We start from the raw sequence: 27,769 nt of genomic DNA on the forward strand, positions 1-27,769 counted from the left end.
TAAACTTTAGTTGTTGTTTTCTGATACATGAATCTTACTGGAAGTGGCTGTTTCACAAATGAAGGTGATCAGGTTGTCCTGGATTTTGGCAAAAGCGTCGTAGTCGTCTACCACAAACACGTGTCTCTCGCTGGGCTTGCTGCCGATGCTTCTCAGCTCGGTCATATCCACGTCAGCCACTCCGACCACAAACACGCTGTAGCCTGTCGGTGCAAAACACAAACACACAAAAACAAACAAAGACCATTGTTAAGTCTGCAACAAAAACCTGCTGCGGGGATTAATACAAGAGTTTATTAAACAGGCCAGAAAGTCTGGTTCAGATGAACTAAATCGACGTTCAGGAGCAAATGCTTCCCCTGTTTTACTTCTTCTATAGCACAAATGCAAACACACGAGCCAGCGATTCATATTTCCACACATACCAGAATGCTGCAGCTTCTCTGCACTCTTCTTGACCTCATCCTGGGAGCGTCCGTCCGTGACGACCACCAGCACCTTCGGGACGTTCCTCCTCATGCCATTGTCTGAGGTGAACACCTTCTCATAGACGTGCTTCAAAGCAATGCCTGGACGAAGAAGAAAACGGGAGAAGAAGACCATCGAACCTCAAACGTTCACTACAGTCAGAACTTTAAGTTTGCAGCTTTTTTTTCCCCAGAGCTTCACCTGTCTTGGTGTTGCCTCCTCTGTAGCGGACGCCCTGCAGAGCTGAGATCACAATGCCTTTGTCGTGGTAGGTGTTCAGTTTGAACTCGGTCTTGGCGTCATCGCTGTACTGCACAAATGAAACCTGTTCACCGAGAACAAAAATAAGAGGATGGTGACGACGGTGAACACAGATATTAGGAAATATATGCATGATTTTTATTTTTTTAAGAAGCCACCGAAACATCAGCTGACCTGCATGCCTTTAGGGCTGATGACATCGAAGGCTGCAGTCATGCTTGTAACAAACTGGAGGACTTTATTGAAGCTGTCGTCTCCAATACTCCAGGAACCATCAATCAGGAAGACCAGGTCGGCCTTGGCACCTTTGCACACTGCGATGCAGGTAAAGCAACGTTAGAGGCTGATCGCGCCTGGACAATGAGTAAATACATTGATTAAAGCTATCCTCACCATCTAACGCAGGTGGGACTGTTGCTGGAGGAGGAGGAGTGGGAGCCTTTGTTGGCACTGGGGTGGGTTTAACCACTGCAACGCAAAAAAGAATCGCATATTCATCATAGCTGGTAAAATGACATCTTTGTAACATCAAAGAAACAGGAAGTTCCAGCAGCAGCCTTTTCCTTACACGTCCTCTCTTTGACACTGACTCCAGGTCCCTCCAGGTTGGGCGTTTGTGTGTACACGGTGGCGTTGTAAAGAGTGTCCGGGGTTAAGCCGTCAAAGCAGTAACTGTTCTCCGAGCCTCTGACGGTGATCTCCTGAGCCCCGCTCCTGGAGGCTAAAGGAGAGGAAAGACGAGAGCGACTTAGCAACTGATTCTAAAACGTTACTGTGACGTGTAACTGGGTGAACTGAACTTACTATCAAAAGGATTGACTTTGAGTCTGTAAGAGGTGGCCGCTCTGTGAGGGGCCCATCGGAGGCAGAAGGAGTCGTAGCCAACGTTGTAGGTGTTCAAGTCCGTCACATTCAGATACACTAAAGACAAGCAAACGCAGCTCATTACAAATCCATCCGATCCAAACATCGACCATCAGGTAGCAGCATACTTACAGGTGGTGCCTTGACCGACCAAAGGTGCACTGTCACCCGTGTTGTACTGTGCCAACACCTTCAGGTCATAGATGGTTCCAGGTTTCAGGTTATGGAGCTGGTGGGAGGTTACGTCTCCAACAGACACCTCCATGGACTCATCCGAGCCTGAAAAGCAACATTAATATGACTTACATGTAAGCAGTGAGGCTTTTTGTCTAGTTACAACTCATACAACTAGAAAAAAAACAACAACGATATATAGTTTTTGATCCATGCTAAAGCATGTCCGTACCCTCAGGTTGGTAGATAATCTTGTATCCGTTAACCCTGGAGGGGGCGGGGTCCCAGGACACCCTGAAGCGGGTGTACCACTCATCAGAAACACGCAGATTCCTGGGGCCGAGCATTCCCACTGCAGGAAGCAAAGACAGAGCGGCGCAGTCAACACAGGATAAGGTTCACTGTAATGGGATGCACAGGATCTGAGTTTTGGTGATCCATCAGCAGCTGGGTAATTTCTGCATCTGAGCTCACTGCTCATAATAACATTGAGTAAAATATTCTAATGTGCGATTAGCGGGATGATAAATTCCAGCACATGAAAGAAAGTAAAAAAAATCATAATAACAATAATAATCTGCCTGAAGGAGCGGAGTGGCATTACGATACGCAATAGTGTTTCTTTTGTTTGAGAAGCAAAGTTAGGCAAGACTCTGGCCAGCACTACGAGGATACGATCTCCTTCACTGGAGTGCAGGCAGCTCAGGATTTTCTGCCAAAGGCATTTTGTGCTTTTGGCATTCTTTAAAAGTCAACAATATCATTTATTCCACGTTTGGTATAATGTTCAGTTCCTCAGGAACCTCATTAGTGAATCAGTCCGTTCGGATTTTCTGCTCGCCGCTGATCAATAACGCTCCCTTATTGAATAAAGACTCTCACAGGGTCGCACAGATGGAACAGCTTGTACCTGTGCGTCCGTCACCATCCACCTCTCCTCCTGCTCCATCAGCATAGATGGCGGTCACTTTGATGTTATACGGCGTGTCCGGGTCCAGGTTCTGCAGGATCACGTTGTTTCTGTTTCCTGGCACTGTAGTCTACAAGCAGAAGAATTGGATGCATAAACAAGTGCGTTTGTTATTTATGGCCACAAAAACATTATTATTGCTGTCGAATTATAAATATGCTCACATATCCCTCAATCGGGTCTCCTGTGATCTGGGCGTAGGTGATGCGGTACTCCATGACAGGACCATCTGCATGGTCCCAGCTGACAGAGAGGGTAGTGGTGGTGGGGTCGTATACGCGCAAGTTCCTCGGGGCACTTCGGGGCACTGAGCACAGAAACGGGAAGAAGAACATGTTTTTGCATTTTTGTTGAAAACACCTGCGCGTCTCAGAGCTGCTAACAAAACACACCAGCCCGGGTTCTTACATGTCTTTCCTGCATCGATGATAGCAGGTCCTTCGCCATCGCTGTACAGAGCAACAACTCCCACATTGTAATCAGTGTTTGGAAGCAGCTGCTGCAACAAGGCTGTGGTGGTTGAACCTGGTACCAGAATCTGTGCAGAGACACAAAATAAGTGAGCTTTTATGCACACATGCACCAAAGGGCCAAATCCAACATTCACGCAGCCACAGACTCTGCCCCTCTCGTCTGGCAGCTGCTTGTTTTCTACACCTGCCTTTTACTGAATGGCTCCTTGTTGTCAGCAGCAGTGAAAGGAAGAGCCAAACAGTCCTTTGATGTTCAGAGGTGTGATAGGGGTTTAAAAAAGGACCGAAAAGGGGGCTAGGTGGGTGACAGCCAGCACTGATGGAGGTGACAGCTGATCGTGTGTCCTTAGCCTCAGAGCGGTTATCTGGACAGGCTAAGGTCAGCCTCCATGAGGGCTCTGGCCTGGTGGAGGTTCAAACATGTTTGTGGGTGTCTGAATCATGCCACAGTGTCTCTTGGTCAAACTTAGGCTTAGGACTCAGCAGCCAATGATGATGAAGCTAAAAAGCTATGCTGCAAATTTCCAGCTGGCGTTGGATTTGGTGGTGCTGGCTGAAACAGGCCACATTGCCACTGACACACATAATTAGCTCTGGCCATGCAAAGGGCACGATCCTGTCCTAAACGTGCTGACCAAAAGGGGGAAAAAAGAAAGCTGAGTGCATGTCTTTATCAATACGCTGGAATTTCTATCACCTTCTTAAAGACACTGTCGTTAGCGACCCAGTGAAGAAACTAGTGGTGCAGTCCATCTGGCATGGATGTTGAAGAAAGCTGATGCAAAGAGACGCTTTAAAAGTTTTTATGGATTCTTTGAGCTGCCCAGAAATCTTTAACATATGAAGATGTGGGCACTCTGATGCCAGATGGCACACAGCACGGAGAGAGCGTGACCTGCAGCTGAAGAATTTCTGATTTAATGAACGTGTTTGAAACTCAAGCGCTTATTTACACAAAACAATCCAAATGGCAGAAAGTGCACACATGCAAACACGCTCGCACCAATGCGTTTGGTGAGCAGACCCAGTGCTTTTAAAAGTAATTGCACAGTAAACTGCAAATGCTCCCACTTCCAGCTCCATGTGGTGATCCTCAATATTTGTGCGCATTCTGTATGATTGAAGGCGTTAGAAATAAACCTGCTCTCGGTTAGTTTTCTCAAGTATAATCTAATAATATAATTTATGCATTAGCCATTCCCACACAGCAGTTGGAAACTCACTGATTCTGAAGGCTTGGCACCGTTCAAAGGAGAGTAGACCACCCGGTACTGCTGGACTGGACCTGTGGCAGCTTCCCAGCGAACGTTCAAAGTGTTGGTGGTGGGGTTGTAAACCTGGATGTTTCTGACGGGGCTGCGCTCCACTGCAGGGACAGGAATATTGTTTGGTAAGAAGGAATTAAAGAGGGGCAAGAGAACGAGGACGAGCGGAAAGGAAAGGCTGACAACTGCAAAAATGAACAGAGAGTAATGTGTGGATAAGGGGAGTGGCAATAAATTAAGGCTAAAAAAACCAACAATTAAACAAAACCCATAAGAATGAAGCAGAAATGCATAACTGGGGTTCCAGTACTGGTAAACCTTTTCATCTGGAGTATTTACGAGTATCTAAATAACACCTCTGTGAATCTCCTGTAGTCCTGTCATCCTCCCTTTGTCTCAGTTTATAAATCATGGTCTGGACTCATTTTATGGCCAGAACAGGACAACATGAGAACTCTCCAGTAAAACTCCCCCAGCAGCCAACAGAGACGAGTTTAGGATGCTATTTAACAATACAGCTATCAACAGGGCACTTCCTGTCAGTGCCCTGAAGGTTAATGAAAAGGATACAGAAAGGCCTATCTGCAGCTCTGCGTGAAGCTAGACTTCTAAAAAACCAAAGCAGATGTTTGGAGGTTTTGTGCTGCTCTCAATTATAACCCCATAAACGCAGGAGAAAAAAAAGTAAGCAAGCTTCCGTACTTTAAATGTTTTACAGACCAACGCTTGTTACTTTTAAGATGCTGTGAATGCTCGCCGAGCAGCTTGTTAGCTCAAACGGTTGAATCAGACGAGAGCCGATTCAAGGCCTGACGTTAATGAACATAAATATATGTACACAGGCAGCGTGAGCTTTGACTTGTCTACTGAAAAGCCACTGAACATGATGAACTATTGCTACAGAAGGGAAAATAGGGGTAACAGTAGCTGGCACGGAGCATGACCCCAGCAAAGCAGGCTGAGAGCAATTATACATATAATGCTCTCTATTCATTTCAAAGCCCCTGTTTCTTTTTCCCAGAGAGGAGCCAAATACCCCAGCCCCGCCATTACCCTGACCGCTAGCCTTCACTCAACCTATAAATGGACAATGTTACAGTAAAGAGAGAGGAGACACCATTATAGTGCTGCCAGGCCAGAGGAATTCCTTCCTGCACAATCACCCCACAAAATGCTGACTAATTCCCAGCAGAGTTCGGTGGTTCAGCTGTGGGAGAAACTGGAAAACCAATGTTCACTCAAACTAAGCTGACTGAGCTCAATGCTGTCATTTATTTAAGCTTTAAGTTCCAGTTTGCAAGTAAGGTTTAAAGCTCTGTCCCAGCGAGTCAGCTGAATGCTCTCTCTGATGGACGTTTTTCGTACCCGGGATGTCGGATAATTGCGGGTACCCCGGTTCAGACTTATTCAGGTATTTTTTCACTTCTGGAGAAGGAGATGGAATTTGAGCTGGCTGGATTGCAGATTTTCAGAGGATTTGGATGATATATTTGAAACAAATCAGTTACAACTGGCTGCCTTATTGAAGGTTTCTGACCCAGCAGGCCAGCAGCCGAGGCCACTCGGTTCATTCCGGATAGACGGTAATTGATTCCCGACACTGGAAAATAAATCCCACTGCCACTTCACGGCATCTCATTCACAGGTCGTCTTCTTGGTCTGCGTGGGCTTTTCTATACCCTGATGATACAGAGGTCCCCGGTCGCTGTCGCTGCCTAACGACCTTGCGTGGATCTGCAGTGGATCTCGTTACCTACAGCAGCGGTTGCATGCGTGCAGTGCTTACATGTTTTGCCGTTCTCAGACATGCGCAGTCCTTCTCCAGCAGCATATACGGGAACCACAGACACAGTGTACACAGTATCAGAATCCAGGTTCTTCAGGACGGTACTGTAGGTACTGCCTGATACCTGCACCTGTGCAGAAATACAACACAGCATGTCGGGGTTGTTCCACTGGAGATGGATGAATGTCGTTGTTAATGTCTTGCTTACCATGTCTTCCACTCCTCCAGCTGCAGGCACATAGAAGATCCTGTACTGACGGACGCTACCCTCAGCAGGCTCCCACTGGACGGTCAGGGTGCTGGTGGTGGGGTCAGTTACCCGCAGGTTCCTAACACCACCCAGAGGCTCTGGAATAACATAAAGATATGATAACGTTGCATCCAGCAACAAGGCTGAACACCATGTGTGAGCTTTTTTAAACTGAGAGACTTTCCATGAGTGTGATGTATCCATACTGTGTATTCATATATCCAAGACTTGGCTGTCATATTTGTTCACAACTCACTGGTCTTTCCGATGCCCTCCAGCGGTCCGCTAGCTCCTTTGGCATAGACTGCCACCACGCCGATGGCGTACTCGGTGTCAGGCGTCAGCTTAGGAAGCAGGACTGTAGTCTTCTTTCCTCCAACCTGGGTCTAGTTAGGGAACAACAAATGAAAAATAGTTCACTAGATTAGTAAATTTCACTTGGCTTTTCAGTCCTTAAAATATTTCTGCATTTCCCGTCTCTTTTGCTGTAGCTTTAAAAACAACTCTGCAGCTCTTTTATGTGCAGAGGATGAGGTACTTCCTCTGTTTTAGATGGAATAAAGTATCCTCTGCTGGGTTTCTCAGATTGATAACCTGATGGAAAGAATTCTACCTGCAAACTTCCAGGAGGAATGCTCGGAGTGTTTTTGGACCCAGTTAGCATACAGTACCAGTGGCCAAGGTAAATATGTCCGCTAATGGTGGAAACAGTCAGATGTCTTGTTGTGACCAATGATGGATTTACTGCAACGCTGTTGGCTTTTGCTATAAGGAGTAAATATTCTTAGCGAGTGTGTGTCTGTTTGCATTTGCTGGATTTGTTTTATCACTGCGTTTCGGGTCAAGACGTCACTTAGTATTTTTATTATTTGGCACTGTGACAGTTTTTTCTTCTTTAAGTACAAAATGTGTGCAGCCCATTTCCAAAAAACACACTTATTTTTTTTAAACTCAGGGTTACGTCGAAACCCGGACACTGAACCAACACGACCTGGGTAAGCGTCCGCTTTTCCATCAGCGCAATTACATTTCATCAAGAACCAAAAGAAGAAACCTCACCGAGCCGTATTTTAAACATACAAACAGTTTGATGAACTTCCAGTCTTAGTCACCTAAAAGGACAAATTCTAGATTGCACCTGTTAAAAAGGTAAAAAGTGTGAAGGACCAGTGCACGGCAGCACTTTAAACTTGATCTGCAGGATAATATCTGACACCAGTGACCGGACTCTGCCAGTGATTTCCAACTTCAAACATCTGAACTTTATATGACGTCCAAGTTTGATCTCTTTTAATCTCATAAATAAACAGAGAGTGTGAACGATCAGACGCTTCGCATCAGCGTGAAATCTCGTGTGTAGATATTTGCTCGTCCTCAGGCTTCTGGTTCTCGTTTTAATTCTTGCTTGTGGAAGCTCTGAGAAACGTCTGACAGAAAATTGAAACCAAAAATTCAGCTGTCATCCAGAAAGACTTTTGAAAATTCAGTGAGACGGCCAAAAATGCACGGCCAGCGGGAGACAGTCTGCAGCGTCAGGAAATACTAAGGAAAGAGTAGGAAAGGTTTTGTCCACACTAATGCCGCTGTATCCAAACAACAGATTATGAGATTTGACTCGGAATAAACTCAAATAATTGAACACTGATGGCACAGCTGTATAGATTTCTTGGAAGCAAAGTCGCTGTGGAGGAAGAAACAAATCCACCGACTGAGTTAAAGCCATAAACTATAAACCGCAGTTGTCTGGATTATTAAAGCGAGACTGAGAAGGAGATGAAAAGAAAGAAGACACTAGCTAAAATGTTAAAGCCTGTCACTGCTGCTAAACACTGACAAACACGAGCTAACTGTTGTGTGACTTACAGTCTGAATCCTGCCTCCAGATGTGGGGACGTAAGAGATCTTGTAGTTCTGGACACGGCCCGTCGGTGGAGTCCACATGGCGTTCAGAGTGGTGGTGGTTTCATTGTACACAACCAGGTTGGTGGGCGCTGGAAGAGGCACTGCACAGTGCAATAGGCAAGCACATATATGACAGTTAAAGCTACGTCAACAGCAGTTATACGGTTTCCTTTGAAAATATCACTGAAATATCTTTTAAAGACACAGTCCTTGAGATTATTGGCTGATTTGAGTTCAGATGCCAGTTAATTTTCTACCTTTTGTTTATGGTTGAAAGAAAATCGAGCAATGAGCGTTAAACAGGACTGCAGCTTTAAAAAAGAAAAGACAGTCGCTCTTCGTCTTTTCTCAAGCAGGTGTCTCTTGACGGACAATAGATGGAGAATGATGATGATGAATGACAAATGCATGGATGAATGAATGAACATGGATGGATGAATGAACTGATGATGGCTGATGGAACGGGCTTTGAAAACAGGGATTGAAATCCTTGTTTTGCCAGGCATGCATGGTGGAACTCCATCCAGCCATTTCATGTAACCGTGTAAGGACATGAAGAAGCCGTGGGATGATGGCGCGGACAAACGCAGACAAGCAAACACGTAAGAATAAAACCGGGCTGTGACAGCATCAGCACCACTGGAGCGATGGATGGGTTAAGGGTCTTGCTTGATGATGAAATAACAGTTGTCAAGTGAACAACGGTTCTGATGACTGGTTGCAACAATAAAACATGCTTTTGTCACTTGAAAGAAAAAGCATCCCTTTGGTTTGCTATGAACACACTTACGTGGGGAACCATTTTGACGGGGCACTATAGAGGCAGAAATAGAAAGGCATAATGGGCAAACCCTTGATCGAACACTTCACACAGCACCAAAATGCAAAATTAACACCAAAAGAAGAGAAACTGTGACAAATAATTTAAGCATACAGTGTTAACTAGAGTTATTACTGAGTCGTCATCACTGTGTGCGTCTTACATGTCCTCTCGGTGCCTAGCAGGTCCTCGCTCTCCGACTCATCCGGGTAGATCGCAGTGACGGACACGTCGTAGGGCGTGTCCGACTCCAAGTTCTCCAGGAGGTGGGTCGTCTCATCATTGTTCAGAATGGCCTGATGAGGAAAACACAAAGACAGCTTAGCCAATAAAAACCAAATGTAAGCCATGTAAAATTCATAGTCTGTTTTTTAGATGTTCTCCCTGCCTCCACCGGAGGTCTTTCCTAAGCAACGCCAAACGCCTACTGTGGGACTCATCGTGAAATACCTGCATGATTTATTCCTAATATAAACATCCCGGACATCTGGTTTTCTCTTACGTATTGGGTGTTGGCATCTCCCTTCTTAACCCAGCCAATGCGGTACAGAGCCACGTCAGGCGCTCCATGCTCCCAGTGAGCTATAAAGCTGGTATGCGTGACTTCTGTGAATCGCAGGTTCTTTGGTGCTGGAACCACATCTTTAGAGCGGAGGAAAGAAAATGCAATTATGATCTCCATCTCGGTCAGAAGCAGCAAACGGGGCCGGCGCCATGGTAACGATTCTGACCTGTGACGGCCTTTCCCAGCATCGGCTGTCCGGGACCTTCGTCATAGACTGGAGTAACAGCTAAAGCGTACTCTGTCTGAGAGATCAGGTTATCCAACTGTCTGCTGGTCACTCGTCCTCCCACTTCCAGCTGTAGAACAATAAAACACAGTTGTTAAATGTTATTATACAGTATCAATAAAGAATATATAGCGCTTAAGAATCACTTTGGGCGTTTGGAAAAGTGTCAGGCTTCGTTCTCAGGGCAGGTTTCCTGGAATTCTGGTGACCTCACTAATCTGCACCTCATAAAACCGGTAGCACGTGTGACCAGCAGGTATAACACTAAAGCAAACAGGAAGAAACTAAACACACGAAATACTTTGTGTTTCACTCGTTAGCTGAAAGTTAAGATGTTGTTAGTGGCGCCATGTCTGTGTGTTGCATCACATATCTTCAGCTCAGTGTGTTTCCACCTTTAGAGCACCTTAATCTTCACTTCCTGCAGAGTGTGCTGCTGTAGCCCAACAACTCCCACATGGGGCCATGCAACCATAAAGTATTCCTCCAGTCCCCAGTACCAGAACCAGCCTGTAAGCCTTGCAAAATCACATTCAGGGAGTTTCATAATATTTCTTTAGACTCCAGAAAATCCCCTGATGTCCACTCAAACAGCTGCAATCTCCACAATGTGATAACGGAGCAGTCGAGAAATATCCAACAACTTAATCATCATAAATCCTAATGACTATAACAGACAAGAGGTTCTGCAATAGCAGGATGGGACTGGTCATAACAGCGGTTCTAATACCATGAAAGGAAAGACGAACTCACTTCTTTTGCATCTCCACTCTCAGGCTTATAGGTGATGAGGTACTTGCGAACGGGACCGGGAGCAGCATCCCAGTCAAGCGTCATGGTGCTGTGCGTAATATCCCGAACCCTCAGTTCTCCCGCAGGTGGCATGGGCACTGCACATGAGTTAAAAGCTCTGTTAGTTTATCAAAAATGACTCTGAATTTGTGCTGAAACATTGAAATGATAGGCTGGTTACGAACATGTGACTCCCTGCTTGGTCAGTGGTTCGCTGGCTGATTCTCCATGGAGGGCAAATAGGGAAAGCGTGTAGGCCGTGTTGGGGAGCAACTTCACCAGCTGGACGTCGGTTGTGTCGCCGCCCACTCTGATCTGGAAGCGGACCAAACCAAACAAACAACACAGGTTGAGAGGGGAAGCAGATGAGGGGGGACTCCTCGGTGGCTGGGAAATATGGTGAGGATAAATACTCCGGCTGGAGCACATCTGCTGCATCTGGGTTTGCCCCACTGGGGTTGACACCTCATGAAGAAATGATGATGATGTTCCCTTGGCAGAGTGAGCTCATGGTTCAGCCACCCCTCTGTGGCTGACAATGTTTCTTTGTATTTTTTCCTGTTGCCTTGCTGCTGAGTGACGAGGCAAACACTGGTGTCTTTGTAAAAAGTTATTTCAATGTGTGACATCTGCACTCAGTCAGAAATGCTGACAGCAGGTCACTTTGTGCTTTTAGCGAGGTGCTGCGTGTGTTTGGTGCTCGTGTATGCGAGCAGGAATTCGTGTTATGAACCTACAAACACATGTGAATGTGTCCATTTCAGTTCTATCCACAGCTGATTGGCTGGATGCCTTCTGGTTTCCCAGAATGGATCTTACCTCCTGCTCTGTAGTGGCCTGCGTAGCATTGATGGCGCTGTAGAGCAGCATGTAGCCTGTGGCTCCCGGTGCCCTTTCCCATCTCACTCTCATGGTGGTGACCTGCTGATCGTAAATCTCCATCCTCCTCACGGCACTCAGGGGAACTGGAAAACCAGGAAACAGCAAATACTTGTTAACCACTGCATTTGTATAGCCACAATTATAATTAATTCTTTGTTTGCATAAAGTTTGCATTTACACTATATAATCTTTCTTTCACATTTGGACCTAAAACCAAATTTAATCTCTTAATTTGCATCTAATCAAGATTTGGTACTTTCATCTTTCTGCAGCCACATATGGTTTCATAAACAAGGTGCGTGTGTATATATATATATATATATATATATATATATATATATATATATATATATATATATATATATATATATATATATATATATATATATATATATATATATATATATATCCTTTGAACCATTTATTAATGGAGACCACACACGAATTACAGTCTCTGAGTTGCATTAGGTTTGTGTTACGCAACCGTGCCGGAGAGATTGCATGATGGCGGCTGACTCAAAGGGCAACTGCTCGTATAGCAAAGACTCAGGGTTCGTGAGAGCACCAGAGTCTGCTCGAATTGAAACCGTAGCTCTCTCAGAGGCCCATTTATCTGGCTTTCCTAATAGCACGAAAGGTCTGTTTGAGTTAGACTCTAAATGATAACCACTTAAGAGCGTACTTCTCTAAGTAAGTGCAATAAAATACGGTCACATCTGCAGTTCATCATCACTTACCAATTTAGCTCATTTTTACTAGTGTCATATGCAGCGCTGTTTACAAAGTTAGGTTTGCATTAACATTGCGTGTGGAGTTTTAGTCACTCAGTCTCTTTCAGTGAGCTGAGGTGGGACATACGTGTGGTCTCTTTTCCATCCAAAGCGTCACTGCTCTCCTCTCCCACCACGGAGTAGACGCTGACCAGGTACTGTGTGAGAGGGTTCAGCCTCTGGAGCACCACAGTGGTCTGACTGCCATCCACGATCACCTAATAACAGACAGGAGGATCAGAGGATTGATGAAGATTTACTAATGTGCACCAGAACTGTGAATATCTTCACAGACATTTCCAATAAATCCCAGAAAACAATCTGTAAATTTTTACTAGGCTAAAGGTCAACCTCCCCATCTATAAACAGATCCACAATGTTCACTATTCAAGCAAACCCTGGGAGCTGCAGAAAAACAAACTTCTGCATATTTGTTTCAGACTCCAAAAACACATCCACGCCGTGGAGCCGAGACGCTGCCGGCCAGCGGGGCCATCACTCATTCAAAGTCACGAGATTTGCTTTCCAATCTCTGAAACTGAGACGGCTGTTTTTGTTTCCCTGTGTCGAGCTGCAGTGTAATCAGACACCCAAACAGCAAGAAGCCAAACACAAACAGGTGGCTGGAAATAGAAGTTGCTTCCCAGTAGCATCAGGGCAGCATTAACACTCACATACTGCACTACACTTACTTGCGTGTGATTGAAGTAGAGCAAGTTTTTTGGTGTTTTTGGCAAATACCTGTTGTGGGGCTCCCGATAAAGTCCTGTACTCCACACGGTACTTTTCTGGTTGGTCGTCAGGGCCGTCCCAGGTGACTCTGAAGGACTGGTGAGTCACTTCTGATGTCACCAGATTAGTGGGTGCATCGGGAGCGCCTCCTGTTAAGATGCAAGCATAGAAAGCTTGAAACTGCTGCGTATAATCAACTCTAAATCACTGATTTAGGGTGAATTATATGTAGTGAAAAGCTCTGAAACTGGCCAACTTTCTCATTTCATAGCTTCATAGCTTTTCCACGTATGAGGGAGTAAATGATGCTCATGCATCTAATGTGGCTTTTTCACGAGGATCCTGGATGCTGTCCACTATAATTATACTGCTTATCAAACACCTGGGACTTCACACACCTGGCCCTTTGACACTGTTACACAGGTTGTCAGAAACCCGGTCCACAATGTCCAGCAGGAAGGAGAAATCGGCCACGTTGTACATGTGAATGTCATTCGGCTCAGAGGCGATGGACCTCAGCTCGTTCTCGTCTGCATTCTTAATACCTAAATAACAATGACATAAAGGTCAAGGGTCAGCAGCAGCTTTTTAGAGGCAGGAAAAGCACAAGTTAACTGCACTAGTCTTTGCTTACCGATGGCATAGAGCTCAACGCCCTGATTGCGCAAGTTTTGAGAGTGGGCAATGACGTCATCCTGCGATTTTCCATCAGTGATCAAGACGCCAATCTTTCGAGCGCTGGGACGCATCCCGACGTCCTCTTTGAAATTGTTCTGGAGGATGTAGTTCAAAGCCAGACCTGCCACGAAGAAGGCACAGAGTAATGCGAAATGCTCGTTTGCGTCTACAAAAGCAAAAAGGTCAGAAACGAAGCGAATCACCTGTCAGGGTGTTTCCTCCCTTGTAGGGCAGGTTAGACACAGCATCCAGGAGAGACTCTCGGGTTTGGTGAGCATTCAAGTGCCATTCGGTCTTTGGGTCTCCGCTGTACTGGGCGAGCCCTAAAGAAGCCGCCAAATCTTAGTTAGAGCACCTCAAAGAAAACCTTTGTTGCTGTATTAGCAAATACATACTTTATCATTCTTATTGCTTATTTTGATTCAACGCACCGATTTGGACCCGATCAGGGCCGATGTCAAAGACGCCCACCATACGTGCAATGAAGGCACGAATAGTCTTGAAGTTCAGACGTCCGATACTCCAGGAGCCGTCCACCAGAAGCACAATGTCAGCCTGAGCATTGGTCCTACACATCGTATCTGACAGGGCAGAGGTTCACGTGTCACGAAGGATCCGAGGTGAACGTTACAAATGAGGTTCAAATATAATCAAAAATGCTCGAGTGTAATGGTGGAAGAGCTTTTAAGGACGTGTGAGAAGAAAAGAAGGGAGGAAAGAAGAGCTGACGGCAATAAATTTCCACAAAAATCCAAACAATTTCCTGAATGCTTAACAAACAATCTCCACATGCACGCAACAAATAATTCTGCTCTTTCTTCCATCCCTCTGTGGATAACAATTATTTTCCAGGTGGTATAATTATGATCTTCTTCACTCGGCAGCATGTGGAGGCAGTAATTCTTTCAGTGGTTTTCACATCCACGGGGTACTCCCAGGAGAATGTGCCCTTTATATTAAAGGCCTCCGCTGAGGAGATTATTGTGCCCTGCAGAGCAGCAAGGAAACATTCACATCCTGTTTTCCAAACACCTGTGTGATGAAAAGGAAGTCATCCGATCCTCTGTACCTAAAAGAGAGCTGCAGATGTTGCACTAACTGCTGCTGTCTGCAACTGAAAACAGGTTACATGATTTTACACATTACAAGTACACACAACATCTCCAATCTGTGAGCAAAAAGCCCAAGAAGTGGTATGTGGAGGTAAAATATGATTTTCTAAAGTCATTTGAAATAGTTTGTAACAATAAAGATCCAGGAATAAGTGCCTTTAATGTGCAGACACTTACATTTACTCGGTAGATGTACAAGGAAACGCTGATTATGTCACCTCACCGAGTCTACATCTGCCTCCTTTTTAGGAGAGGGCTTGCAGCTAACTGGTCACGCTGACCTTTCCTCGCAGCAAACACCACTTCTTTCCTCGTCTCACACTTGCTGCCTGCCACGCTCTGACTCACTGGATAGTAAAAACGTTTTATAAGTGCAAACAGATTATACACGCACGGCTCGTATCTCCGCTGGTTGGACTGGAAATAAAAAGCGGAAGCCCAAAGTGACACGGCGAAGAAAGCAGGGAAAGGGCAGGCAGATGGAGTTGCCATTACATCTGTTATTTCGTGAGACAATTCGCTTTAAAGAAAGGTATTCAGCTTTTATGTGGCTTGGATTTACAGAGGGGTTTTTTCCCCAAACAAAAATGTAATATGTGACGCACTCTCCGATGTTTGACAGAGAAACAAAACATACTGGAGACACTGACTTAAACAGGACGACAGATACAGTAACAGAATGACTAAGACCATTTCATTTGTTTTTGCATAGAACGTTCTCTGCGCCTCCTCTTATTCTTACAATGACCGTGTGCAATGTACATCACATATATGTGGGTAATATTACTTGGCGTGTCAAAATTTGGAGGATCAGGTGCATCAGAGTAGGTGGTGTACTCCTCTCCAGCCAACGGCATGCTCTCCCCTCCTTCAAACATACCGAACACACTCACTGTGTATTTGGTACCAGCTCTGTCAACCCAAAAAACAACTTTCATTACAAAATATGCAGGAGAACATTGTCCAAAGTCCAAACGAGTCTGATAATAAACCGTAAAAACACGAAAAGTGGGACAAACCTGAGTTCTTCCAGCACCACAGTGTTATCATAGGGACCAACCAGAAGTTGCCCCAGGTCGATGTCATCCTCGACTGGGTGGTAAGTGACTTTGTAGCCCCTAACGTCACCGGGAGCGTGGTCCCAGGTTACACGGAAACTGGTCTTGGTGGGCTCTGAAGTCTGGAGGTTCCTCGGGCCTTTGTAAGGTGTTACTGGAGGGGAAGGAATACACAGACTGATCGGGGCAGATGTGGAGGATCTTTAATGACTTTATAATAGCCTGGATTTACAGTGTCATGATGTGTAGTGAACAACGGGCCAACCTACATGTAGTTCCTTCCCCTTGCCTTGCTTTGCCTTCTCCGGAGCGATAAACTGGCACCACAGTGATGTCATAAGTGGTGAGAGGGGTAAGGCGTCTCAGCACAGTGGTGGTAGTGCCACCGGGCACTTTGGCCGCCAGCTGGCGCCCTCCTGCCTGTGGTTTGTAAGTGACGCGGTAGTTGACGACGTTTCCAGGTGCCGGCTGCCATGTCACCTTCATGGACTTCTCCGTCTCCTCTGAGACGACGATCGATCTGCCAGCAGCTGAAACTGCAACGAAGGAACAAATATCAGAGAGAAACGATGGATAGATGGCCCCGGGGGAATAAAATCACCAAGGCTTTCCTGCTGCTAAGGAAACGGCGCCGTCAGCTACCTCGCAGTAGCTTTCATCGGCTCATTTTCCACGCGTCTGAATACAAACCTACCTACTTTAAACAGATGCAAAGTTACATGATTGATTGTGTTTAATAGGAGGTTTTGGGCGCCAAACTTTGATGTCTTGCCGTGACATCTTGAGGAAATTCTTTGTGTCTGTTGAGTGCTTCTTACTTTCCCTGCAGGAAGGGCAAGTGTGAATTGTCAGAGGATTTGAAATGGGCTAAGGAAAATATTCAGAGCCCTCTGCATCGGTGGGAGCACGTTTATTAATGGAAAAGGGAAGCACATCCAAGTTAGCTGCGTGTCACTTCGGCCCGGGGAGGTTTGAGATAGGATGGTTGTATTTGGTGGGTATGCCTCCTCTCCTGCTTGCCAGAATCAATAAACAATAATAGCGGTTGGAAATCTTTTTTACTAACTCTTGAACTAAAATCCTCCCAACTGGTGCAAGTTTCTGCTCAATATGCATGAGTGAGGCCTATCTGCTCTGGATCTCCCATGAAAGTGCGTGCAGGTGTCCTGGACATGACATCACCTCTGCACACATATATAACATACGTGCACAGCCTCGAAGACGTGCGTGTGAAGTCTCCAGATTTGTTATGGCTCAGGCAAATGCCATCAGCTATGACGTTATCTCTGAGCTCAACAGAATGAACTGAGCAGTAAGCGCTGCTGACAGCTCCCTTTTTCTACAGCTTACAAAATACCGCTTTCAACACTATTTTTTCCTGGACCACTTTTAAGCCTGCGTCACTGACCCAGAAAGCTCAGTGATGATGCTCCTGAACCGTATTTGGAGTTTAACAGATGCAAGAAGCCCTAAGGCTTTGTTTGTGTTTTAGGTGGGGGGGAAATATCTGAAGGTCCCTTTGTGTCTTCTGTGGTTTTATGGCTGTACGGTGACATCACACATACTTAGCTTCACACTTTCTAGGCATGACTGAGATGAAGCCTTCAGACTTCCTACAAAAAGCCTATGAAGTGTGGACAAAGAAAGCGAAACAGACCAAGAAAAAAGAAGAGTAACTTACCATCTGTGGTTTCTTCTCCAACCAATGGCTGGCCCGTTCCATGGCCGTAGACGGCAAACACAGACACCTCGTAGCGTGTCTCTGGGGTGAGACCCTGCAAAACTGTGGTGGTGCTGCTTCCTGGTATTACTGCTTCCCCAGACTCCGTAGTGAACAGAGACTTGTACGTGACCCTGTAGCGACGAACGTTACCCGGGGCCGCGGTCCAAGACACGGCAAAACTGGTGTCGGTGACGTCGCTGGTCACCAAGTCTCTGGGTGAGCCGAGCTCTGGGGGATGGATTCAAAGGCAGAAGTAGATCAGACATAGAAGTTTGTTTTGAGTTGGTTCAGTACTTTACATTTGGGCTGAGATGCTGTTAGTACTGCTAATGCAGACATATAAAGATCTGAGGAAAGCGACAGAATGAACAATGGCGGTGATAAACCACCAGACATCACTCATCTGTCTCCACCTTAACCCCTGAGGATGTGTTTGAGCACCCACAGTTTTCTCCCTTCATAATAAGAGACGGTTGGAAAAACTTCTGCAGAATTAATCACATATCCTCAGCACCTCTCCTGACAGCTCTTTAATTTTCCATTGAAGCAGAGGAAACCTGATCCAGAAATGTGCGCTTGCTACAATTGCAGATGCTGTGCTCGCCGTTTTTCTCCTTCACTCTCTTTTCCTAGGAGACTGTCATGAGAGGAGAAAGCTACAGAAAAGGCAGGGAAGGGAACTTTGCGGTGGCGTCTCGCAACGCGCGGCCAGCGCACGCCTGGCTGAGAGGGACGCTCGTGTTGAGACGGCTCTTCAATCTGGCTGCCATATAGAGGAGCTGGATATCTCACAGGAGGATGAGGATGAGCTGCCACGCACAGCCTCCCACACAACCTCCGAGATCCTGATCCTCATTCAAACACCTAACCCACTGCGGGCGAGCAGAGCAGAGCTGACCAGCTGGGTGGTCCCACTCAAACCTCATCTATCAAACCTCACCAAATGAGATTTAATAAAAGCAAAAATGCAATTGAAAAGAATGTAATGGAACAGAAAAGTCCTATAAATGAAATGCATGATGATTTCAGGCCCTGCGACTCATCCAGTCTGGCTGAATTGGAAAGCGAACGGAAGTAACGGCACCGGGCGTGCCTGCCAAGAAGAAATCTGCACCTTGAGAGCAAAGAGAGGAGGCACTTGTCAAGCGCAACGGCCACGACCACAAATTAATGAAGAGTTCCAGATTTCTGGATACCATGAAAACAGCGTGGGCCGCTCATAAATACCCAGATTGTTCCATCAAAAGAATTATCTTTGCCAAGCAGATGAACTTGACTGACTTTACCGGCTGTGCGTGAACCAACGGCAAAAAAAAAAAAAAAAAAAAAAAAAAAAAAAAAAAAATCACAACATAATGGTTTCTGCAGACAGCGGCTCACTTTTCATCAGCACTTGCAAACAAGCTATAGAGAAGGGGAAACACATGCTCCAGTCCAAGCAAAACCTCTACAACAATGCAAAAAAACAAGTTTCACTTCTTTTCTGCACAGTTTGTAGTTCAGTGCTTGGTTACAAAACACATGTTTAGATCTTGTTGCATTGTTTACAGTGCCACCTATCAAAATAGAAGAATTATAGCCGCCTCTATATAACACCCCACCCGCCTCCTGAGCATCCTACACATCAAGGCGAGGAACTCTCAAATTAAGATCTGGAACGAGGGTAGCTCACAAAATAACAGTAAGGCCTCACCCATGTCTAGAAAACCGCATATGACACAACCGAAGATCATCTGAGAGATTTCCTGCAGGGCATGTGCTGACATAACCTTCACATCTGCAGCCAACGACGTCTAAAGCTCGAAAATATAAATGACTGCAGACGGCACTTGACAGAAATCAGTCGTGCCAGCAGGCAAGAGAAATTCAGAGGAAACACGTCTAACCTGCCAGCACTGTCCTAATCATTTTACGCAGCTACATAGACTCAGGTGGGTCACTGTATATATTTCTGGAATTACCTGACTAGACTGAGCACGCTTGCTTTCTCTGCAAACTCCTTCAAAATCACATCGGGAAATACATTGTGCCATCTCAGCACTGGCAGCCGGGTTCAAGCTTCCTTCGCTTTATTGCTCTTGGTCGGCTAAGACGTACACGTGGGCCACGAAGATCAAGTCTTCAGTGTCTGTCAGCCAGGGTTGCCTGTCCCTAGTCTCTTTACCTCAAAGGACCTTTTACAGTGGTGGAAAAAAAATATGTGGCACGCCAAAGAGTCTGGCACTGCACAAAATTCATTAAAGGGATAGGTTAAAGAGGAAACCGAGCCAACGCGCTACAACCTCACCTGGTGCCGAGCTTTTGTGCAAGTCAAAGCTCGAAAGTCCTTCAGAGGTGTCATGCAGGTAGTTAAGCATTTGATAAATGAGGGGTTGAACGTTTGACCTCTTAGGGAAGAAACAGCCCTTTATCCCACCAGGTCACCCTGAGGCATTGTGGTTCACATTTTCAAGTACCCTGTTTTCCCTCTGCCTTTCTCTCTGCCCCTGCCTGTCCTTTGCCCCACCCTGGAGGAAGATGAACAGACGGCTCTCCCTGAGACGAGACAGCTCACCCAGCTTTCAGGGTCCTCTTAGGTAACATCTTCCACATGCCGACTAACACTCCCACTCCTTAAGTAAATAGTTAGTGTATAATATCCACATTTAACACATTGATGTAAGCATTCTGTGTCACACCTTCTCTCTGCTCCCACTCGTTTCAGGATGATTTAATTCTGCTCTGCTCAAGCCTTCTGTATTGTCTACCATCCTCTGTTGGCCATGAGAGAGGCCTTTGTGCGAGCCACTTTCTTCCAGTTCTTGCCTACATGGACTTCACAGAGTGAGTCACTCAAAAAGAGTGGCACACAATGAGATCAGTGTTTAGGCATGCTGATATCATGACAGCTTAAAAAATGCCTAAACAGAGTGCTTTGTCATGGAGCTTTTTCCTGTGGGGGTGTGGGGCTGACTGCATGGATTTGACCTGTGGAGACAGCTTTAATCCAGACTGGGCTCTCTGGTCAGTGTGGGAACAGCAAGAAATAAAGACGAGACCACTTTTCATCCACATTTTTATGGTCACCGAAATTTACACAAAAATGCTTTGTTGAAGTTGTAAATTCAAGACGGAAATTTAGTTAATTTTTTGCACTCGAGTCTTCTTATTCAACCTGCACTGGGAAGCCTATTAAAAGCAGATATATCCAGCACGCAGGACCTCGCCAGTGGTTTCAATGTAACAACATAATTGTAAAGACCAAGAAATGTCCTCTTTAATATGTCCAAGGGCTTAAATTGCTTTCAGAGAAGACTGATTCAAATGAGGCACAGCTTGGATGTGATGAAAAACAGCCACCGTACCATTTTCATCTTGGCACTCAACAAGATGAAGAAAACACAGTCCCGCTTTTTCTATTACTGCAAAATTCATTCTCTGATCTTTAACTACCCAAAAAGGACTCATAAGTGAACTCGGCCAAGTCTACTTTTTTTTTTGCCCTTTTATTAACAGTTTGGCCAAAACAACAGCAGACTTTATCTCTTCACACATTATTGAGATTCAAATTATTGTCAGTTTAAACCACAATTTGGGCCAGAACAGCTCCCCAATAAAACTGAATGCACAACGAATAAAATTCCTCTGATTTTATAAACAGAATTTGCAATCAGTAGCAATTACCGATAGAGAGACATCCCCGCTGAGCTACTCTAACACAATCATTCACGTGTCACAGAGATGCAAAGGTCTCGGCAGGCGAGCATACGCCTCTCAAAGTCAGTTCCAAGTCATTCCATAGGTTTACAAGCATTCCACACCCACTCATTTCCATCTTACTGCCTTCATGGGTGGCAAAGTCACCCCGAGCTAGGAGTCCAGCCCATTCTCACTCCCGAGGCGTAATATGCTGACGATTTGTCAAGTCCTGAGGCGTTCCTGAGGAACATGAAAGGTGACTGCCCGCGTTCTTATGCTACGCGCCGGGTTACGGATGAAATCCAGTAGAATGACGCTCCCGCGGTATTCCAGCCCTAACCCTAACCTTAACCAGCACTTTAATGACATTTTAAACCGATTTAAGTAAAACGAACGTACATGTGTAGATTGATTCCAAACGGTTCTCATGTTTCCTCATTTTTCGGATCTCGTAACATAGAGACGTGTTGGGTGCTCGGAAGCGTAATATATCGATGATTTGTCACGTAGCGTAAAATATTACGTTTTAGGAGTGAGGACGTGTCGGGGAGTCTGTGGTAAAAGAACGCTTACACATTCCATATTTTTCAGACCAACCTTCCAAACTACTACACAACTTTCACTTTATTGGTGCAGGGACCTTTAGAGGACAGGAAACAAGTTCCCAAATTCGTGTAGTTTCACAATAGGGGGCCTGTTAAGCTGGAAATACTAAGCACATCTACAAAGCATGCTGCAAACACTGGAAATAAACATGATCCGACTGTGCTTCAAAGGCTTTAAAGTACCAATATGGCAGCGTCTCTTACCTTCTAAGGTGGTTCCGGTGCCCAGGAGAGGATCACCCAAACCAGAAGAATAGCGAGCGCTGACAAACAGCTCATACTCAGTGGCTGGCTGGAGGTTCTTCAGTACAGCCTGGGTGGTGTCTCCTTTGACAGAGATCTCCTTCCTCTCACCTCCCTCAGCAGGTTTGAAGGCAATGCGGTATTGAAGAACATTGCCAGGAGCAGCCCTCCATGCCAGTTTCATCGTAGATATTGTTTCATTGAAGACACGCAGGTCACGGGGAGAGCCGCGGACTGAAAACAGATCAAAATGGATCATTTCTCAAAATTCACATTTCTCAAAACTTCAGTTTGACAATAGTGTCAGCAGTTGTCCTCGCTCACCCTCCTTGGTGGTTCCATCCACCTGCATCTCGCTTCCAAGGCCGGATGCGTACTCAGCAGACACAGACACACGGTAGGTAGTGATGGGGAAGAGCTCCTGGAGGACTATGGTGGTCTCTGGGCCAACGGTCTGAGCCTCCAGTATCTCTCCTGTGCCGCTCAGCGGGACGTAGGACAGGCGGTATCTGATCACTGAACCCGGCGCGGCTTGCCACGACACCTTGAAACTGTTGGTTGTTTCTTCTGTCACTCGTAGATTTCTTACAGCTCCTTGTTCTGAGAAGAAAAACGCAAATCTTAGATGCTCAGTGTTTTCATTTTGATTACATTCTGTCAAATTCAGGTAAATCTCTTACCTTCGAGAGTTGTCTCTTCACCCGTCAAAGGGAAACTGTCTCCTTTATCATACTGAGCAAAGACATTGACTTCATAGGTGGTGAGAGGATAAAGATGGGGAAGGACAGCTGTGTTGGTATCGCCGGGCAACGCCAGGGAAATGTAGTCTCCGGTGACATCTTCCGCCTTGCGGAAACGTAGCAGGTAAGACAAGACATTGGCAAGAGGAGGTACCCAGGTGGCACGGAAGCTTCGGGAGGTAATTTCGGAAAAGCGCAAATCACTCGGTGGAAGCAAACCTGAAAATCAAAGAGGTAGTCAGGTAGTTAGAGCCTCACCTGCACGTGACATTTATAAAGCTACTGTAGTTTAACAAATATGGATTTCAAAAGTTGAGATCTTGAAGCACTGGACAGCACACTGGCTGATTGTCAAGTGTTTTGGGCTGCAGCTCTCGGTATCACCCGAGCTCATTCAAGAGGCACGTCCGTGGTTTTTGTGGTATGTTTATTGGCAACTCTGATGAAATGATTACATTTTGCCATGTCTGACAGCAATTTACAAAATATGTTTCTCTGTTTAGCTTTTCCATGACTGCACTGGCTATTTGCCACTACGTCAGCGGCTAAAAATGCGGTCACATTTCAGGGTCTAATATCCTGTGGACCAGTGTGAAGGTGCTAACACATGGAAACCATCAGAAAGAAAAGTAAATCTGAGCTCCAGATCATAGTAAAGGAGTTGATCTTCTTCTACTTACTTCTCTTTTTGATGTTGAGCAGCTCCTGTTCAATCCTCAGACAGATGGACTGAGTCAGCTCCTTAGAGATCCTCTGAAAAGCATCAAAGTCCTCCACCTCATACACATGGGTGTCAGCCGGTGGATTAGCGATGGCCTCCAGCTCTGATCTCACCGCATCCTTCACGCCAACAGCAAATATTTCCACATCAATATTCCTCAGTTTGGTGGCCGCATCCCTAAAAGAGTCTGACGACTTTCCGTCTGTGATCAGGACCATGACGCGGGGGACGTTCTGTCTCGCTCCACGAGCTGGGACGAAGATCTTCTCCCTGACGTAAGTCATGGCCCTGCCGGTGTTAGTGGAACCGCCACGGTAGGGGAAGGTGCGCACAGCTCTGACGACAGCGTTAATGTCGTGGTGAGTGTTGAGGGCAAACTCGGTGTATGTGTCGCGACTGTACTGGACCAAGCTAATCTGGATTTTGTTTGGTCCGATGTCAAAGGAGTTGACCAGAACCTCCAGGAAGGCACGGACTTTTGCAAAGTTTTGTAATCCGATACTGTACGAGCCATCGACCAGCAGGACTACATCGGCCTGCACATCCACTCCCAGTGAGCACTCTTGAAAAAGACAGGAAACCAAGTCACATGTGATTCATTCACGAGTACATCAAACTTAAAAGCTGACCACACGTGACGGCAAACCACCTCACCTGTTAACACCTTGACAGGCTGCGTCTTCTCCAGTTCAACGATGGGTTCACTGGGAGTCAGACCTTTGAGTGCGTACAGGCTGATTTCATACTCTGTCTCGGGGGAAAGGTCACGGACGTTGACGGATGTCTGTCCAGCCCCAATGTACAGCTCTTGGCGTTTCATGCCGGGCAGCATGGGATTGAGGGTTAGCTTGTAGCCCGTGATATCACCCAGAGACGGGGCCCACGTCACCCTCATTGACTTGGATGAAACTTCTGTGACCTCCAGGTTGGAGGCTGGCTCCACCACTGTGGGAGGCATCAAAGTAAACAAGATGCTGCACATCAGTATACTGTAACAGCATTTTAGATGAATCCTGCATGGGCATGTATTAAATATCACTTCACTCACTCTCCTCTCCGCTGACCAGAATGTTCAGCTGCTCGTCAACACCGGAGCACACTTGTGTTATGATCTCTTTCTGGACCTCCTGGATCATGTCAAAGTTGGGCACATTGTACACGTGTTTGCTGTGAGGCGTGGAGGCCATTTCCCTGAGCTCATCCTCATCTGCTCCTTTGATACCTGCGAAGGAAAAACAGTAACTCATGTGTTAGGACTGTCTGCTTTACAGATGTGATTTAGGGCATTGCTTATGTTAGGCAATACAACAGTTTGACTTTTACTGGGGCAAAACTGCATCTTAAAACGAGCCGTCGATGGAAAATCAAATGGTTTCTGAGAACAGGCAGACTTTCACATGGGAAAGCACAAATCAGAAAGGAAAAAAAACACTGAATAATAAACCATACCTAGGACAAATATTTCCACTCCAATGTTCCTAAGTCTTCTAGCATGCGCCTCCACTGGGTCTTGGGATTTTCCATCAGTGATGATCATGGCTACCTTTGGAAAAGCTTTCCTGGATCCAGCTGCCTCAGTGAAAATGTTTCTCACCAGGTACTCTATGGCATCGCCTTTAAAAAGAAGTATTCATGTGTATTTTTAAGTCCTTGCTCACAATCACGTTAAAAAACGAGATTCAAAGCCTCCTGATAAACATCGTACCTGTCATGGTATTTCCTCCTTTATACGGAAGTGAGTTGATAGCTTGGAGCAGGTCTCCTCTCCTGGTGTAACGAGTGAGGGGGAACTCTGTACGAGTGTCTGAGCTGTACTGAACCACCGCCACCCGGGTTTTGTCCTCGCCAATGTCAAAGGCCCCTGCCAGCGAGCCGATAAAGCTCCGGATGTGTTTGAAGTTTTCTCTTCCCACACTCCAAGAGCCGTCCACCAGGAAAACCAAGTCGGCAATCGCACTGACCGAACACTCTGAGGACAGACGGCGGACAGGAAAGACCGTCAGTCAGGAGAACAGTCGATGAGAGAATGAATAAACACACTTTAACTGATTCATATTAGGAATGGATTGGCTTTCAACTTTTGGTGAACGATGGGGTTAAAATCTCAGAAAGCAGAAATCTACATTCTTTACATCTCACGGTGATATTTTAAATCATGGCATTTCTTCTGTCCGTCTGAATAAAATAAAATCTTTGACAGGTAGTTGGACGACCGAGAGATGTGCATTCTTGCATCAAAGGAACTCTGAGCCATTGCCAAAAGTGGGCTGGTGCAGTTATTCCAGCAGACTGAGGCAAAAATGTGCCTTTGTAGACTAAATATTCAGCAGAAGTTCCACTGGTTATATCTACTTTTAAACACTGAGATCCTCAAGCCTTTAAATCACAGATGCAACAGAACATTTAAGTTGAAATGCTAATTGGCAGGGCTTATGTGGGTGGACTTTAATCCTCGCTCCCTGCACTCTCATTGACTCTAAATTCGATTCCTCCTGTCTCACATGAAACATTCAGAAAAAGGCATCTTAAGTCAAAATGCTCTGACTTAATGTTTCAGAGGATCTGCACACATGGTTGCAGTTTCCAATCATCATATGAGGGAAAAGTGAGCACGTCTGCCCATCAGTCACCACGGACAGTTTGAATAAGCTGAGGAAAGTTTGCAATGGCGACGCTTGATCAAAGCTGAACTCGTACCTCAGACTTGCCTCCTGCTCCTTTCCCCTCCAAAATCATTCTCCTTAAGGGTTGAAGCTGAGAGCTCAAGAGAGCTTTTCTCTTGCAGCTTCAAGCCTTCCTTTCCTTTTTTTCTCTTCTTAATTCTAACCAGGCTGCTGGTTAGAATTAAAGGAACCAATGTGCCTTTCCACTCGCTGCCAAAACCCTGTCTGCCTACCCAGTTAGAACCCAGTAAGATGCCTGACCAAATTATTCCATGGGAAAAATATTATGATGACAGTCAAAAAGGAAAAAATACATTTTAAAAGTTCGGAAAGCCCTGCGAAGGGTCGGGTGTGTTTGGATTTTGGCCGACACTGCAGTAAGCATACTCACTGATTGCATCTGCCTGTGGCCTCCTGACTCGTCCGCTGCTGTTACTGGACTGGACTGAAACACAGGAAACACTCGGTGAGTTAGCGCCGCACATTGAAGCCTCACTGTGTACTTTTTCACAGCGGAAAAAGGCAAGAAAATCAACACATCATAAAAGCAGCTCCGTACGCACACAAACGCTGCATTAACTACAAACAGCGAGCAATTCAAGAGTCGGTAAACAGATGTGATTTTTCCCTTTCCTAGATTTTTTATGGCTAGATGGAAATGCTATTACTTGACTTTTACTAGCATATTATTTGATTAAATTCTCTCCGTGTTGCCGAGGGAGTAAATGCTTTGTATCAGTGAACATAATTCAGAGGTTTCAATAGCCAGCAAGGAAAAGTGATTTCCTGATGTCCCTCCAATTCACATCAGGACACAATAAGAACATTATAGAGCGTAAAAACATACACTTACTTTTTAAAAACCTGTTTTCCACTGAAAAATATGTTTATGAAGCATAATCAACTCACTGGTCAGTTGTCCAAAGATGGGGATGCTCTCCTCTGAGCCATAATAGGAGCTTATTGACACAGAGTAGTCCAAGTCAGGGGTCAGGTCAGTGAGCGATGTCATAGTGGCAGATGCATCTAGGGTAAAGTCTCTGGTTGGTTCATCTATGAGGAGGAAAGCAGGAAGTTAGAAAGCTGCTGGGGTTTCAAAGCGTTTGTAGTGTCAGCACACCAACACACGCACTGACCTCCATCCGGCACTTGCACTTGTATTTTGAAGCCCTCTATTGTTGTCGAGGGTCTCACCCACGACATTTCCACTGTATTCTCATTTAGAATGTGAAATTTCAAGTTTGAGGGTGGCTCCACTGCAAATAAGAGACGAAACGCTGTTAAAACATAAGACGTGTGTGACCGTGGGCGTATTTCTGATCAAGTGAAATAAAAGGGCATCTTTGAT

The 27,769-nt window shown here is 45.6% G+C and overlaps 1 protein-coding gene across 3 annotated transcripts in view; it reads right to left on the reverse strand.

The window, feature by feature from the left end:
- col12a1a (collagen, type XII, alpha 1a) overlaps positions 1-27,769 on the reverse strand; it is a 46,867-nt gene that overhangs the window by 14,092 nt on the left and 5,006 nt on the right. For 2 of the 3 annotated variants that reach the window (XM_084914433.1, XM_084914435.1), the window contains exons 3-47: positions 27,558-27,677; positions 27,331-27,474; positions 26,813-26,866; positions 25,464-25,727; positions 25,208-25,372; positions 24,807-24,980; positions 24,413-24,703; positions 23,718-24,320; positions 22,978-23,256; positions 22,622-22,897; positions 22,259-22,531; positions 17,730-17,999; positions 16,318-16,584; positions 16,010-16,202; positions 15,778-15,902; positions 14,310-14,459; positions 14,082-14,201; positions 13,835-13,999; positions 13,599-13,745; positions 13,210-13,349; positions 12,557-12,686; positions 11,636-11,781; positions 11,002-11,131; positions 10,778-10,914; positions 9,965-10,094; positions 9,736-9,875; positions 9,397-9,529; positions 9,204-9,227; positions 8,375-8,514; positions 6,768-6,897; positions 6,470-6,609; positions 6,262-6,391; positions 4,434-4,576; positions 3,146-3,275; positions 2,902-3,044; positions 2,678-2,807; positions 2,000-2,119; positions 1,726-1,872; positions 1,534-1,650; positions 1,298-1,450; positions 1,123-1,197; positions 904-1,043; positions 670-793; positions 426-569; positions 39-203 (exon numbers count right to left, since the gene is read on the reverse strand). In XM_084914433.1, coding sequence (XP_084770559.1) covers positions 39-203; positions 426-569; positions 670-793; positions 904-1,043; positions 1,123-1,197; positions 1,298-1,450; positions 1,534-1,650; positions 1,726-1,872; positions 2,000-2,119; positions 2,678-2,807; positions 2,902-3,044; positions 3,146-3,275; positions 4,434-4,576; positions 6,262-6,391; positions 6,470-6,609; positions 6,768-6,897; positions 8,375-8,514; positions 9,204-9,227; positions 9,397-9,529; positions 9,736-9,875; positions 9,965-10,094; positions 10,778-10,914; positions 11,002-11,131; positions 11,636-11,781; positions 12,557-12,686; positions 13,210-13,349; positions 13,599-13,745; positions 13,835-13,999; positions 14,082-14,201; positions 14,310-14,459; positions 15,778-15,902; positions 16,010-16,202; positions 16,318-16,584; positions 17,730-17,999; positions 22,259-22,531; positions 22,622-22,897; positions 22,978-23,256; positions 23,718-24,320; positions 24,413-24,703; positions 24,807-24,980; positions 25,208-25,372; positions 25,464-25,727; positions 26,813-26,866; positions 27,331-27,474; positions 27,558-27,677 — 7,461 coding nt within the window. The remainder of the gene's footprint in view (positions 1-38; positions 204-425; positions 570-669; positions 794-903; positions 1,044-1,122; positions 1,198-1,297; positions 1,451-1,533; positions 1,651-1,725; positions 1,873-1,999; positions 2,120-2,677; positions 2,808-2,901; positions 3,045-3,145; positions 3,276-4,433; positions 4,577-6,261; positions 6,392-6,469; positions 6,610-6,767; positions 6,898-8,374; positions 8,515-9,203; positions 9,228-9,396; positions 9,530-9,735; positions 9,876-9,964; positions 10,095-10,777; positions 10,915-11,001; positions 11,132-11,635; positions 11,782-12,556; positions 12,687-13,209; positions 13,350-13,598; positions 13,746-13,834; positions 14,000-14,081; positions 14,202-14,309; positions 14,460-15,777; positions 15,903-16,009; positions 16,203-16,317; positions 16,585-17,729; positions 18,000-22,258; positions 22,532-22,621; positions 22,898-22,977; positions 23,257-23,717; positions 24,321-24,412; positions 24,704-24,806; positions 24,981-25,207; positions 25,373-25,463; positions 25,728-26,812; positions 26,867-27,330; positions 27,475-27,557; positions 27,678-27,769) is intronic. The other variant, XM_084914434.1, reaches the window with a different exon arrangement.

The sequence above is a fragment of the Perissodus microlepis genome, chromosome 19 (assembly GCF_051167445.1).
Source record: "Perissodus microlepis isolate ML-2025 ecotype Zambia chromosome 19, ASM5116744v1, whole genome shotgun sequence".
In the NCBI taxonomy this organism is placed as follows: Eukaryota; Metazoa; Chordata; class Actinopteri; order Cichliformes; family Cichlidae; genus Perissodus; species Perissodus microlepis.